Genomic DNA, 16,603 nt, shown 5'->3' on the forward strand with positions numbered 1-16,603 from the left:
AATGACATGTGAATAATCCCGCCCACTCTAAAGCGGTACTGAACTGCAGTGGAAACGCAAACCGTGCCGAGCCGAGCCGAACCGAACCGTGCCGTGCCGTACTGAGCCGTGCCGAGCCGAGTCGTACCACGCAGTGGAAAAGCGCCTTTAGAGGCCAGTGCCATTTGAAGTCCCAGTCATGTTTGACAACTGAATATGCTGGAGTTTGTTTTTGACTGAGCGAGGAGAATTTTTCTTGAAACCCTCCCGAACAACATTTGGTGATGTAGGGGCTGTTTGATATTTTTTTAGGCTTTCTGACCCCAAGACTCAACTAATCTCTGCAATTCTCCAGCTGTGATCCTTGGAGAGTCTTTGGCCACTCAAACTCTCCTCCTCGCCGTGCATTAGGACGATATAGACACACATCCTCTTCCAGGCAGATTTTTAACATCTTTAGTTGATTGGAACTTCTTAATTATTGCCCTGATGGTGGAAATGGGGATTTTCAATGCTTTAGCTCTTCCTTACAGCCACTTTCTATTTTTTGAAGCTCAACAATCTTGTTCTGCACATCAGAACTATATTCTTTGGTTTTACTCCTTGTGATGGATGATTAATGGAATTTGGCCTTTGTGCCCTGTGGAACAGGAAGTCATGGCTGGACAATTTCATGCTTCTAGTCACCCTGGTGTGCTAAAAAATGTAAATATGAATGGGAATATACTTCAGATATATTTTACTCTAGGGGTGTTTCTAGGGGAATTTCTAGCGGTGCCTATAATTGTGGCCAACATGCATTGGTGAAAAACATTTACTTCATCATGAGATTTTCTCTCCACTTTCAATTGTTTTATGTGTATATACACACATCACATACACACACACAAACATATACGTATACATGTAAGTATTTACCTTAGTTTGTGGAAAATCTACGTAATTTTACACGTGGATTTCTTTCTCTACTTTCTTTTTTGCATTTTTTTGTGTTTGTCAGTGTATTATAAAACAATTTTAGTACCTTTAGCACTTCAGTAAATCGATATATTAACATTATACATTGTGAAATTTAAATTTCAACAGTAAATTTAAGTTCAGTCCACAAAACCTAAAATGTTGCTAAAATATTTTTATGGTAAATTTCTGGCAACCATAGTTGCCATATTTTACTGCAAATTTTACAGATTTCTTTTACAGTGTACAGTTATAAGCAAGTTTAATATTTAACGTTAGGGGATTTGTTGAAATTCTTAAACTCTAAATGAAATTAAGCAATCAGCCTTAGTTGAGAAGAATATGTATATTTTTTACTTTAGTTAGGGTTGCTAAAATATTGTGTAACGTTTCATAGACAAATTTCAAAAGCCGATTATTTATGTCTTCACTTCCATTTAGACATCATTGGTGTATTTGACCATGATTTCCACCACACTGCGTTGCGTGGGCACATGTGTGATCTGCAATTTTTGCTTTTGTCTGCAGTTGCTTTCATGTGATGTAATACTTGCCCTAGTTTTAGGTGAAGATTATGCTGGCGATACGTCGGTACAGTTAGAAGCAGAGAGGAGAATGTATTATAAATGCTCGGGTCTAGCAGAGCTGCTCTTACAGTATTCCCACAGGAGCTCCTTGAGTTTGCTTCAAAAAAGCCGAACACCATCAGCGCTGACCATCAAAGATGAGTCCTTGGCCTGAGTTACTCTTCTGCTAAGGTTACATTAGCGAAGTGGCCAGGGGCGCAAATTCAGGCTTGCTTCCTCTCTCCCCGCATGCTCGCTGCTGTAACATATGCGAAGATATATTATTAAACACACACCGAGTAAGAATGAAAGAAAAAATACTGTGGGTTATTGGCAGTGCGGAAATTCAGATGGCATGGTCTCCAAAGCCCCTGCGGTCTTTCTGTCTTTGTTAGCCGCACTCACGATCGTTTAAGTATCTAAAAACCCAATTAATCTTTGAAACACAAAAAACAGATGTACAGAAAGAGCAGTTTAAAAAATATTGATTATGACACCAAATTACCCTTAAAACTGAAGTGTGTAATTCTTTCTCCTGTACCAGTGGCTTTACAGACCATTGGGCTCTCTATTGCCATCTGTGATAAGTTGCTTAGAGTTCTGCAGTTTGAGCATCCAAAACAGCTTGACAGAAAGGCTCAAACACCTGAATGAGTTTGGGGCAGGACTATTGCTTGTCCAACCAATGGAGTGTTCAGGAAACCTGTTTGAAAAACATAATTTGATGAATATCTGCAACCATGATCGATAAAACTGTACACAAAACTCGACAGACTTCTCTCTGGTGACATATGAACTTCTACAATCATTTAGTCCAATCATTTAGTAATCTAGTCAATGATTGATGAATAGAACCAAACACTGCCCTACAAACCCAAATCTTCCATTCCATCGTGACTTGAAATTACCGCAACGTGAAGTGCACCAAGCCACAATCTGTAATGAGCCTAATTTACATTAAAAGGTTGCATTGAACATAATTGCAATAATTTGATAACTTTCTGTTCATTGATGCTACACTAAAAAATGATTTTCTTACGTAGTATTTTTGTCATTTTCCAATATAAATATCTCAACATTCTTGAATCAAATACTTGAGAAGCAAAATGATGTAAGACATTAAGACATCTTGTTTTCTGGAAAAAAAAGTATCAAAATTAAGCGAGTTGAACCACAAAACTAACTAACTAAATAAATAGTTGCCAGTGCGGGGAAATAAAAATAAACTAGGTACTCCTATTTTTCTAATCCCACTGGCAGATTTATTTGCTTGTTTTAAGCTTAAACTTTTTTCAGAAAATGAAACATAATATCTTGTCATTTTGCTTGTCAAACAAATGTATCTTCATTTAAAAATGTTTAGATATTTATATTGCAAAACAAGACAAAAATACTGAGGAAGTAAATCATTTTTGCAGTGTAGTACTGCAGAAATTACTCACTTTGTCTTTAGTCATTTCTGAATCCTACAGTGATTGTTACTGAGATTCCTACAATCCCAGGTGGTGAGAAGTTTGAAATTTAATAGTGCAAAGTGCAATTTCATAGCCAAGGCAAGACTTGTGAAATGAAAATACAATATGGTGATGCATTTTGCATCAAAGCTAGAAGAAAGCTTTGAGATAAATTTGATATTGAAGTTTTTTTCACCCAACCTATTGACATCTTCTCCATCTGACAATCAAAAGGAACCTTCAAAGCTAGTGTCCAAACGTACTGAATGTGAGAGCTGAATCAAGCCAGAGCCAAACCCAACCGGAGGAATCAACCAACATACTTTTTCAACCTAGTTAGTGGCCGACTACTTGTCTGTTTACATATGCATTGATCTAGCTAACCCATCCACCAGAGTCTGTTTTCATCTATCTCTGCGCTCAGAAGTGGATATTATATGACTAATGATGCACTCTCGTGGCTGTGTATGATTGAATTAACCCATGCCTTTTACCCTGAGCCCAGCCATAATTTTTTATGATGGATGAAAATCGAAAAACTCCTCAGAAGCCCCCCACCCCACCCTATGAGATTCAGAATACATCTAATACAATTAACTATTAACAGAGCAAGAACAAAACTAGACTCTTCGTTTTTGTCTGCTGTAATTTCCCCATAAAAACCCTTAAAATTTACTGCACAAGAAAAAAAAAAACTCCAATTAGCAATGTCAGTCCATTAAAATAACGATTAACATTATTAGCATGATATTAGCATTAGCATGATATTAGCATTCAAGTTGCAAAAAGGAAAATTAATAGGCATGTACTTGTTTGACAATTAAATTTATGTAAATTATCTCTACTCATCTTTATCGCACAAAACACAGATTCTATATTTCTCAAATTACATCTAAACAAACAGTACATGCAAACATGAAACTCAATGCAAATGTGCAATTACTGAATAATACACAATTTACTTAACTTGTGTAAAGTTGTTTTTGTCAGTGACCTGCAGTCCTTCACTGGCGTTTCACTCATAGTTGATGCTCCAAACATGTTCTGACCACTTCAGAAGGCTCAACCAGTTTTTAGTAACCACAAAGAACAGAAAAAATAGCTATAAAGGTGAAACATTAAAGGCATAAGAAAAACCAGCGTTAAACATATTAAAATAATTGTTTGCATTAACGTTAACTTTGACAGCCCTAACTGTAATGAATTCATGTTTATTCTGATGAAATACTTCACACAGCACATTCAGAAACAATGTCACAATCAGCTTTTCTAATTATGTTGTATATCTTGTTAGGCTCCGAGCACGAACATGACATGAAAGTGCACTGCCTCTTTGACGAAGAGTTCATAGTGTAAGGCTCAGGTATTTACCTCGTTAAGACGAGATGAAACAGCGTCTTCAAACGACGGACTGTTGTGTCTGTAAAGGGGAAAAAATATAAAACATAAAGAATGACTCATGCTCTGTGACCTTACATTCAAAGCTGTTTTTTTTAAACATTTTCATTTACTTTCAAGTGCTGCACTTCAGTGACTGATTACAGCAGGGAGAGCAGGTGGGAATAAAGTTATATTTCATGGAGCACACAGTAAAAATTTGCACAAGCATATTTTTGGGGAAACAGAGTAAAGCAAAAATCATTTTACTAGAAAAGGAAACTTTTAAAGGGGTGGTTCATTGCAATTTCACTTTTTTAACGTTAGTTAGTGTGTAATGTTGCTGTTTGAGCATAAACAATATCTGCAAAGTTACGAAGCTGAAAGTTCAATGCAAATATGAATTGCGATTCTGTCTTCTAACGATTCTAATGCTTTCACAAGTTTCAAAATCAATGTTCTAAAGCAGCAGTTCTTAATACTGTTCCTCGCACACATAACATCATAAACACCATGACACGGTAGTGCCTGCGGAAGAGCGATTTCTGATGACTTCACACATCCATACTCAAAAGATGATTCTAAAAGTTCTAAAATCCAGAGCTATAATGCAGACTTTGCAGTGCATCCACCTTGTGTGAACCCAGCTTATGTGTTTTTAAGTACAACACCATATCAGGCAGGGTTGTAGTTATTAACGTCTTTGCTAATCTGGCTATTTTGTTCTTTATTTTCAGATATTTTGTATCAGATATTTTCATGATCTGATGCTCTCCCCGATTTTCTAGATACAATGTGTGAACTGAAGTTTATCACTTTGTAGCAAAAATAGTTTAAAATATGATAAAATACACACATCATCATATTTTTAAATGTTTATTAATATTAATAATACATTTTACTAACATAATACATATATTTATAAATAAATATTGTAAAATATATAATATTAAAAAAGTATTACTTTTTATGTTATGACTACTTTTATCTTATAAGTATTACTACTATTAATCACATAAAAATATCATGACTTGCATGTAGGATTTCAAGTTTCAACTATTCATTTAAAACATAAATTTGATGTTTAAAAAAGAAAACTTTTTTTATCTTAACAGTTTATTTATTTAATAATGAAATTTTAATCATGTAATTTAAATATATATATATATATATACTTGAAAATAATTTGAAAACAACTATTTTTTTTTTCTTTTCAAAGAATATTTTTATATATATTATTTTTACAACTTTAAAGTGTCACTACTAATGGAGTATTTCCATGCACACACACCAGACTAAGCGATAATGAAATTTAGTGTTATTTACATTAATTATTTTCATTATATATAAAATATAATGTCATATAATAAATCATATTATAGCAAATTATACATTAATTTGCTGATTAGCTGTTTTGCTTGTTTAACTATTGGTTCATTTGCACACAAATACAAGCTAATGAAAGGAATGATTGCAGAGAATTAGTTTAAAATCCAACACCAACCAGTGTGATTTACGCTGTAAAGATAAGTGTGTGCCCATCTCACTGTATTCAGCATCATGCGGATGCCTAGAGGATACAGCTCTGTGGACAGTGACGCAGCAGGCGATGGAGTCACATTCTGGCAATAATTGGCCCCATCGCGATGTTTCCATGGGGGGGAGAAATTAATTATGAAGGGACCTCCCTTATTCTTTCTCTCCTTCAACTTTTTTTGATGTGCAAAGGCAATGGCAAGACCACTCTCTGTCGTTTGCGCACACGTCTCCTTTCCTCACCATTAATCCACGTCTTCCACGTGTGAGAGGCGGCGGTGCTTGCTTTTGGCTTCCGCCCTTTCGTCCGGGAGTGCAGAAGAAGCCCTTTTCTGCATCCTGTGTGAATAATTTACAGGAGCTGCCGGTGCCAAAGCTTTCAAGGTCATCTGCGATTCAGTAGCTGTGGTACAGGAAGGGCCTTTCGCCTCATGGGGAGCGCTCTCTCTCCCATGTATCTCCAACCTTTTAACTGCAAATCCTCCTCGAGGAGCATGGGGAACGGGGCTGTAGAGGCCAGGTCTCTGGTCTGCCACCACCCTTCAGCGCTGCTTTTGTATGGGCAGCTCTCTCAGGCATTGGGGAGGAAACAGCGGGGCATTTTTCATTAGCTGCTCCCCTGGCACAGGCTAGTAAAGAAAAGACCACATTCAGAAACGAACTCTCCGTGACTGCCTTTTAACACACAGATCCGCTATTGTGTGGCTGACCTTTTTTTAGCTGCTATACTTCAAAAATGCGGGAAGGGGCTGGAGCGCCGATAATAAGGAATATGAAAACAGTCGTCTAGCGAGGCAAGGAAGTTCTGTGAGAGCCACGGCACCGGAGGAGTCTGCATCGGGCATCATTAGCCGAGGTCAAAGCTTTCAGGGTCCTGTGGAAGGATTAGGACGAGGAAAAGAAAAGAGCATTTGAAGCCAATTACCCACATCAGTCTTGCAGAGCGGTTCTTATAAATCAATATCCGCTTCCTGAACACCGTGTAAACGGAATTGAATCTTATTTTCGGAGAGCTGTCATGTTCAATTTGTACCTCTCATCCTTAATGGACGAAGCTAAAGCATTGCTAATATAAGGTGTATGAGGCCCAAGACGTCGAGCTTGTTAACAAAGCAGGTCGTTTTCTCAAACAGGCCAACAAGTTCATGGGCCACACAGCCCATTTGGAAACGTTCACACATTACCGTTCGCTAATGGCCGCTCTTTCTCTACATTCTCTTCCTCAATCCTCCTCAAAATGGATGTAATAAGTCAGGGTACTGGTGATAATGACCAATCTAAGGCAGCCCGAGGTGACTCTCCGGGCACCGATTGTCCTCGTCTTTCCTCCATCCGTTTTTGTTTGCGTAAGTGCCTCATGATGAGCCTGGCAGTGCTTCTGTGCAAATGAGAATAAATAGTCAGGGTGTCTCGTGAGAGAGGACTGTGGGAAAAATAAATCAAGCTCCCATTAACAGCAGCTTCCAGCTGCTTCAGAGCAACGGACTCCAGCGGCAGCCTTTTATCTGTCTATCTGTGTTTGTTTAGTGCCACTGCTATTTATTCATCCGAGCGCCGCGCTCCCGTTATTTGCACCAGACTTTGCCGCTTTAAACAAATCTTCAAAGAAATCTAGCTGCCGCATCCCATAAAGGCATAAATGCTCATAATGATATTCTATAAACGTTCATCAACGACGCCCTGGGGAGAATTACGTCACGTTCGTCTTCGGTTGTGCAGATTTATCCAAAAGCTCATTACCTAAGCAATGGCAGGTTTAAAAACAGTTTTTGTTACTTGCGTCAAAAGGAGGGCGATGCTCAAGGCAGAGAATTGCGCTTGGTAGAAAATTCTGAACGTTCATGTGCTTATTTAATTTTTTACAGATTTTGCCACTTATTATTTCAACTACAACACCCAATTTAATGTGTTAATTAGTGCGATCAATTAAAAAACTACTTTTGATTTGACACAGTTTCTTAAAAACACAGTGCTTATTGTGTGAACCAAAATAGTGAGAGTGGCAGAGAATGTGTAGCTACATAGAAAGACTAAATATACATTTACATACATAAAAGCCAGAATTGATTTCGATTATAACTTTGTAATTACATTAATCAGTAAACATTTAGGAAACCTCTTTAGAAACAATCACTATTTTTGCAATTCCATACCTCAAGTGGCTCAATCAACGTACAGCAGTTTCATAGGGTGAGGATAAACCAACTTGAGGGTAAAGCTATGAAGTGTAGGTGGATGTGTCCCCTTCTGTCTCATTTTCTGTAAAAACACAATCAACAAAGATTGTCATCTGAAGCCATATTCCATTCAAATGCTCTTCAAATTGCTTGAGGTCATGTTATCTATACACTGTTCATACCTCATTCAAAACAGCCCATGCAAATTCTTTGTTATTACTGTTATTTATAAAGATGATCACAAGCCAGTATTCACATCAGACTGATAATTAAGCCACTCAAGAGCAGACATATATGCATGATTTGTTTTTTTTATCAGCATGACAGCCAACCTGAATAATAAATAATAACCAGTTATCTAATGCAGCAAAATCCTGTGGCGATGCCAACCGGAAAAGCTTTAAGTTGTTAAGATACAGATAAAGGAGGAAGAGCCTTCTTCACCAGTATAAGGGATTTGTTTGGTGAATTTATTTTCACCAGAGTCATCCCAGAGCAGGACAGTTTGAATTTGACTACATGATGTAAATGTGGATATGGGCATAATTTTAAAAAGAAATATGTTACCTTTATTATTTAAATGCTTAAGTAAATTTTAAATAAGAATGTAAATAAAAACTAAAACAAATAAATAATTATAAATAAATTATAAATAGAGTTGTGGGTGTAATTTAAAAAGAAATATATCACAAATGTTTTTTTAGAGAATTTTTTTTCCGAATTTAAATTCTAAATAATAATAATAATTATTATTATTATATCGCTATTTGCTCAAACTCTACTGAAATAAAACAGTATATTTGAAAAGTTTTGGGACCAGTGACTCTTTCAGACAAGTAAACAGTAATCAGTTTTACTAGTTGAAAATACAGGTACCTTGTGGCAAGTGTAATTTGGTGCACTAAAGTGGCAAAACATGCAGGAGTCTGGGGGCTGTCAAGTCGCTTGACGAAAAAAGAGATTCACATATGGCAGAGCAGAAACCCAGCACATGGCTGCTATTGCTGTCACCACACAAACACCACAGCCCTGTTGCTTGTACAGAAGAAAATAATCGGCTTCCTGTGAGCACTTCCTTTATTGTCTGGTTTCTTGCTGGTGGTACTCGGGATGAGTCTAGCGTGGAAGCCGTTTTATGCGCTGAGCGTGATGGGAGCCTGAATAGCTCGTAATGGGTGGAAACCTGTATATATAGATATAGTTTTTTTAAATTAAACAAATATTAAAAATATATAATAAATAATATATAATATTTTATCCCCCCAAAATTAAGGTATACATTTTTAAATGCTAAAGAAAATTTTAAACAATTTTAATAAACACGAATTCATTAATTCAATCATGAATGAATGAATGAATGAATGAATGGAGTAGTGGGTGTGGGTCTAATTTAAAAATAAATATTTTACAAATAGTTTTTTAATCAAATTTTTTAGCCAATTAAAATTTTTTTTTTTATTAAAATGTTTAAATTGTCTTGTTTACACACACATTGTGCCTGTGGCCAGAGGATGGCTAAATTTTCCCCAGCTTAACGCACGCAGCTTGTAGCTCACAGTTTTGAGCTCAAGCTTTGAGAAGAATCCACAACAGCTGACTTAGTACTCAATCTCTCCTTTTAGCTCCTCTGTTTTGCGGGAGCATTAAGGGCCATATGTTTATCACACACTCCTGATTCTCCAGTCACAGATGGCCAGATAGGGGTTTGATCCTATCCCAACAGCAGAGCCTGGCAGCAAGCGTGCCCATGAGATCTGTTCCTGTCCCAAGCAGTGGGGTCCCAGCCCTGCGGTGTCTGGATATAGCTGCCCTGGATCCACACAGATTCTGTGAGTGCAGGGCAGAGAAACCTCACCTCACACCCCAGAAAAAGATGCTGCTACTTCACCCCCCAACCGAGGTCCAGGATGCCTCCCGCTGTTCCCCTGCACCCTGCAGCGAGACTGCCTGATTGCGCTAGAAACGCACCCGGGCCGCTTCATCAGCCCATCTAACCCCATAATGCCAGCGTTTTAATAAGAGCAAAACAGCCTTGCCCTCTCCGTTCTGAACAGTGGCACAAATTATTCCTTTTGTCCTTGGTTTTTAATCACAAGACTTTACTGTCTACATAGCACTTTTTTTTGGTGAGGTGTCAATAATTTAGAATATTCATGATGATGAGGAACGCATACCAATCTGCAAGCTAGCGCCCGTATCGTTTGCAGTTTTCACACTCACTAAAGGAGGAAGAGCCTTCTTCACCAGTATAAGGGATTTGTTTGGTGAATTTATTTTCACCAGAGTCATCCCAGAGCAGGACAGTTTGAATTTGACTACATGATGTAAATGTGGATATGGGCATAATTTTAAAAAGAAATATGTTACCTTTATTATTTAAATGCTTAAGTAAATTTTAAATAAGAATGTAAATAAAAACTAAAACAAATAAATAATTATAAATAAATTATAAATAGAGTTGTGGGTGTAATTTAAAAAGAAATATATCACAAATGTTTTTTTAGAGAATTTTTTTTCCGAATTTAAATTCTAAATAATAATAATAATTATTATTATATATATATATATATATATATATATATACTGTATATATAGATATAGTTTTTTTAAATTAAACAAATATTAAAAATATATAATAAATAATATATAATATTTTATCCCCCCAAAATTAAGGTATACATTTTTAAATGCTAAAGAAAATTTTAAACAATTTTAATAAACACGAATTCATTAATTCAATCATGAATGAATGAATGAATGAATGAATGGAGTAGTGGGTGTGGGTCTAATTTAAAAATAAATATTTTACAAATAGTTTTTTAATCAAATTTTTTAGCCAATTAAAATTTTTTTTTTTATTAAAATGTTTAAATTGTCTTGTTTACACACACATTGTGCCTGTGGCCAGAGGATGGCTAAATTTTCCCCAGCTTAACGCACGCAGCTTGTAGCTCACAGTTTTGAGCTCAAGCTTTGAGAAGAATCCACAACAGCTGACTTAGTACTCAATCTCTCCTTTTAGCTCCTCTGTTTTGCGGGAGCATTAAGGGCCATATGTTTATCACACACTCCTGATTCTCCAGTCACAGATGGCCAGATAGGGGTTTGATCCTATCCCAACAGCAGAGCCTGGCAGCAAGCGTGCCCATGAGATCTGTTCCTGTCCCAAGCAGTGGGGTCCCAGCCCTGCGGTGTCTGGATATAGCTGCCCTGGATCCACACAGATTCTGTGAGTGCAGGGCAGAGAAACCTCACCTCACACCCCAGAAAAAGATGCTGCTACTTCGCCCCCCAACCGAGGTCCAGGATGCCTCCCGCTGTTCCCCTGCACCCTGCAGCGAGACTGCCTGATTGCGCTAGAAACGCACCCGGGCCGCTTCATCAGCCCATCTAACCCCATAATGCCAGCGTTTTAATAAGAGCAAAACAGCCTTGCCCTCTCCGTTCTGAACAGTGGCACAAATTATTCCTTTTGTCCTTGGTTTTTAATCACAAGACTTTACTGTCTACATAGCACTTTTTTTTGGTGAGGTGTCAATAATTTAGAATATTCATGATGATGAGGAACGCATACCAATCTGCAAGCTAGCGCCCGTATCGTTTGCAGTTTTCACACTCACTATCCATGCACATTTACAAAACGCCAGCAGGCATTTATTCAGCTGTCAAACCAGACAGATTTCTTTTTAGCGTTGTTTTTGCCAAGGGCTTGCATCACTTCGAGTGCTGTTTTTTCGCGGGACGTTAGATTCCCACAGCTGCCCTGCATTAGTCGGCGATGTGACTTTGCCGCTATTATCTGGCAACTTTTGTTTAAGATGCAATTCCTGATTTAACACTACACGTTTAACCGTGCTGAATGCACCTTCATTAGGTGTTGCTTTGACACTTTCATTCTTGTGTTAACTCTCTCAAAACACACTTTTCATACTCTCACTAGCTTAATTACCCCTCTAAAAATGTATGAAAGTGTGTATGTATATTGCTCACTTATGTAATTTTTTTATTTTTTTTCCTAAAACATCATGAACATTTTCATGTGTGTCTTTTCCATCACATTTCAAATGATTTATTGCACAGAATTATGTGGTGGAAATGACATTTTTGGATTTGATAGTTCTAAATTTATAGAATTTTTTGTACACATGAATACATACAAAAACAGATACACACAATTATATAATATTTTCATACTTTTTGCTGCATAATGGGAAATTATGAAATATATAATACAATAAAAATGATGTTACAATAATAATGATATTTACCTTGATTTTTCTTCATACATCACATTTATCCTGTTTCATCTCAAGGATGCTCTTCTCTGAGGCGGTTTTCTCCTGTAACCAAGTACACAAAAATATTATTATAAAATGATAATTATTTTAAAATATTTGATTTAAATAGTTTTCAGTTGTTACGTATCCAGTCCATGAACTTCCGTCTGCTAGCCATCAGAGGTCACCCTTTCCATTTTCATTGACTCTCGCACTACACACTGTTGCATATCACCCCGGACTACATATCCCATCATTCATTGCACTGATTGCACACAGCACTGATTGCACACAGCTGTTTCATATCACTCACTCACTATTTAACACTCACTCTGATCCCTTCCCTCTGCCGAGTATTGTATGCGTTTATCACTCTCTTAGCGATAGCTACTCTACGAAGCCTGTTTCCCTTCGATAGCCTTAGCCTAGTCTTGCCTTGTCTGTTTCCTCGTCTTCTGATTATTGCCTGTGTACTTCGGACTACCTCTCTCGTCTTGCCCTGTTCGGATACTGTTTGCCCCTGCCTGGACCTTTGCATTGTTATTGGATAACCCCTCATGTCAAGCCCTCTGGATATTGTTAGCCGCTTATCGACCACGCCCGTTTCGGATTACTCTTCTGTCTTGCCCTCATTATACCTGTTTGCCATTGTTCGACCCTGCCTGTGTTTCTGACCTCTTCTGTTTTAATAAAGCTCGCACATGGATCCGCACGTCTCACGTCTCGTCAGCCCCGTTACATCAGTAGTGAAATGGTTTATGATTTTGATTACTTTTAGCATCATTTTTAAGAATGTAATAATACTTTCACTTTCATATTTTAAGATTGAAAGTCTGGGTCTGGGCTGAGTAAAACAAAATCTATACATAAAAGGAAATTGAAAAGTAGAATAAATTACCGTACAAAGTTTGGAAACGGTAAGATTTATTAATGTTTTTGAAAGAAGTGTCTTATTTTCACTAAGGCTGCATTTATTTGATCAAAAATAAAATAAAAAAGACAGTAAAATTGTGAAATATTATTACAATTAAAAAAGCTGTTTTTTGTTTTAATACAATTTAAAAATGTAATTTATTCCTGTGATGCAAAGCTGAATATTCAGCATCATTACTCCAGTCTTTAGTGTCACATGATCCTTCAGAAATCATTCTAATATGCCAATTTGCTGCTCAACAAACATTTATTATTACTAAAAATGGTTGAGGGTTTTTTTAACTTTTAGTTTTAGTTAATAAAAAAAAAAGAACTGAACATAAAAGTGCCCATAGATAAAGCAACACCCAAATATGCAACCCAAGCATAATGAACACATGGAGCAAGACATACACCTCTGTATCTGCTCTCAGTGCACTACATTACACAGAGACTCATTGTCATCCGTTTTTCATCGCTCCTCACAGGGTGGGTCCTAATTCCAATCTGGACATAAGAGGATTGTAAAGCACACATCCTGGATTTGGTCAGAAATTGATACGGGACCTTGCCGTGCTTTAATTGATTAACACTCGCTTCAGATCCTGCGCTGCCTCTCAAAAGTAGAGAGGTCTCCCTTAAGGCGAGAATCTCTGCAATGAAGTGGTCCGCCGCTGATTAATTTGTCATGATAGGAGCTTGATGGGCACTTGGTCTTGGAGAAACAGCCGAATGAAAGGGTGTGTGATTGACGCATAAGACAGCATTTTATTCCGGAGTTTCGTACAATATGTTGGCAAGGCATCACTTTTTTTTAAGGGAATCTTCGGAGGGCGAGGTATGACCTCATTATACGGCAATACAAGGTTCGGTTATGGGGTGTCTGCATGGAAATATATAGGTCAGCTTCATAAATATTTCATGCAAATGGATAGCTGTTCGCTCTAGTGAGGATGAAAAAAAATCCGAAGCATTGGGATTTACACACTCATTTGATTAGAGAGATTATAATTGCAAAAGTTGTCATTTCCATACTAACCTGCTTTCTTCCCCAGACCTTTAATCTCAACTATCCTTAAACTCGGCTGTCAGATAGCCAGAGCATTCCTCATAAACTCAAAGGAGGGAAGCGATATTTTGTGGAGCACTGCAGATTTTTCTTATAAAGCCAATGATAAGGAGAGACAAGGCAAGGCCATCTCAATACCCCCCATTTATTCTCATTACTAGCGATAATCATTACTCACTCTCTCTCTCTCTCTCTTTTGTTGGTTCCATCTTTTTTGAGGTATTCCCTTCCCCCCAGTAGACGGCTGCTATATTTGGAGTAGAGCAGACGGATGCTGTTTACTGTCCCCAAAGATCCCAGAGTTTTATCTCCAACATCAGAGACAACCAGAATCAAACTCTCCCGCATCTACAACAAACACAAACAGACTCTAAAGTGCTTAAAAACATGGGGCATGGGAAGAGTCTTGATAATGATGAAAGATTAGAAACATTGAAGAAAGTAAAAAAGATCACACTAATCTCTAGAAAAGTGCAGACAGAAGCGGTCAGGACCACACACTCTCTCCCCATTTGTTTTTCGGTGAAATGATCTGAGAATCATTTTTTTGTCAGTTTTGTTGTGTTTTTGTCATTTTTACTATTTCTACTTAGCTTTAATTTATTTTTAATTGAGTTGTAATAATTTAATATTTCAACTTAAATTAGAAATGTTTACCTTTTTAAGTTTAAGCTTTTCATTTAATATTTATATTTAATTTCAGTTGTATTTAAGTTATTAAAAATGATTTAATAGTTTTAGTTTACTATAACAACACTGGTATATATTCTTACTCGATTTTTAGACTTAAAACAAGTTTTAAAAAATATATGCCAATGCATTGACAAAATACACTTATATTAAAGATATATCCTCTACACCAGTGTTATTTGAGTGTTATTTATGTACTATTTAAAAAATTATGAATATTTGATTTATTAATATTTTACACTTTAAAATCAGTTTTAAATCTTTGATTTATTTTTTATTTCAGTTTTAGTAATTTTATACATCAACTTGACTGAAATAAAAAAAAAATACTTAAAAGTTTTTCATCTATTTTGTTTTTCACCATTTATATTTTATTTTATCTCAGCTTTATGGGAATTAGCAAAAACATTTATTTGAAATTTTTAATAGTTTTACAATAACACTGCACTGTACTGGCAAATTTTGTCACATCAATTTATCTTGTTTAGACTTAAGTAAAAAAGAAAATAATAATAATAATAATACAAAAAATGCCTGTGCATGAAGATAATATACACTCAATTTAACAATCTATTAATAGGACCTCTTAGTCCAATATCTAACACAGAGTTGATTTTCAAGTTCATTTTTCTTGTTTGAAAATCTTGTAGAAGTCACCTAGAAAATAAGACAGAATACTCATTATTAATAGGATTTATTGCAGTGCACATGCTCCTAACGAGATGCATCCAAATTAAGTAAAAAAAAAAAAAATCTTTAAAAACAATTTAACTTCATGCAAGTTAGTACTACAGTGACTTCCGGAGATGAGATTTTCTCCACAACAGCCATGATAAGCAACAGAACCAGCGTTGTACTGGTTAGCCCCGCCTAAATCCTCTTCTATATAACTGTATACACATCAACCACATTGTAAAGATCTGTAGAATCCACAGTATTCCCTACAGGTACTGTTTCAGCCATGCGCTACTATGTCTGGCTCCACTAATTAGCCTAGCTGATTTCTTGAGCCGAGCAGCTGAGCTAATGAGTTACCTCGGGTGACCCTAACAAATAAAAGGTGGGAATTATCCTCGGTGGTGCAGCTTTCGCCCTTGCCTGTGGCTGCGATGTAACAAGTGTGCTAATTGGTGTTCCCTGTTTTCACAGGTGTAAGTGTAACCTCCACGCCGGTCAGTGCTCCCTCCGTGACGGGACCCTTCAGTGCGACTGCGAGCACAACACCACTGGACAAGACTGTTCGGCCTGCGAGAGAGGATTCAAAGCCAAGTCCTGGAAGCCCGGCTCATACCTGCCCACCCCGAACGGCTCCCCGAACATTTGTACGAATTATACACCTGCTGTATTCAGTAACGCGCACAACACCTGAGAGGAAGCAATGATTTACGTACCGTGTAGAAAACTGGGGCATCTTCACTCGCTAAGGAAAGTAGAATAGCACAAAGCTGTCAAGTAAACTTAGCAATAAAACGAAAACAGGCATATTGAATTGGAAAAATGTACAGTTCATCGCTACTGTACGTTCACTGCATGCAAAAGCGAGGCAGGTTTCTGCATTTTTTTAACTCTTAGATGTGCTCCAGAGAGGTAGAGGAATAAATAAAATAAA

The 16,603-nt window shown here is 37.0% G+C and overlaps 1 protein-coding gene across 1 annotated transcript in view; it reads left to right on the forward strand.

The window, feature by feature from the left end:
* The window catches only part of LOC107725312 (uncharacterized), an 81,187-nt gene that overhangs the window by 31,999 nt on the left and 32,585 nt on the right, over positions 1-16,603 (forward strand). Inside the window, exon 4 of the mRNA XM_016534530.1 lies at positions 16,144-16,343. Coding sequence (XP_016390016.1) covers positions 16,144-16,343 — 200 coding nt within the window. The remainder of the gene's footprint in view (positions 1-16,143; positions 16,344-16,603) is intronic.

This window comes from Sinocyclocheilus rhinocerous, unplaced genomic scaffold (assembly GCF_001515625.1).
Source record: "Sinocyclocheilus rhinocerous isolate Xijiao unplaced genomic scaffold, SAMN03320098_v1.1 scaffold785, whole genome shotgun sequence".
Classification (NCBI taxonomy): Eukaryota; Metazoa; Chordata; class Actinopteri; order Cypriniformes; family Cyprinidae; genus Sinocyclocheilus; species Sinocyclocheilus rhinocerous.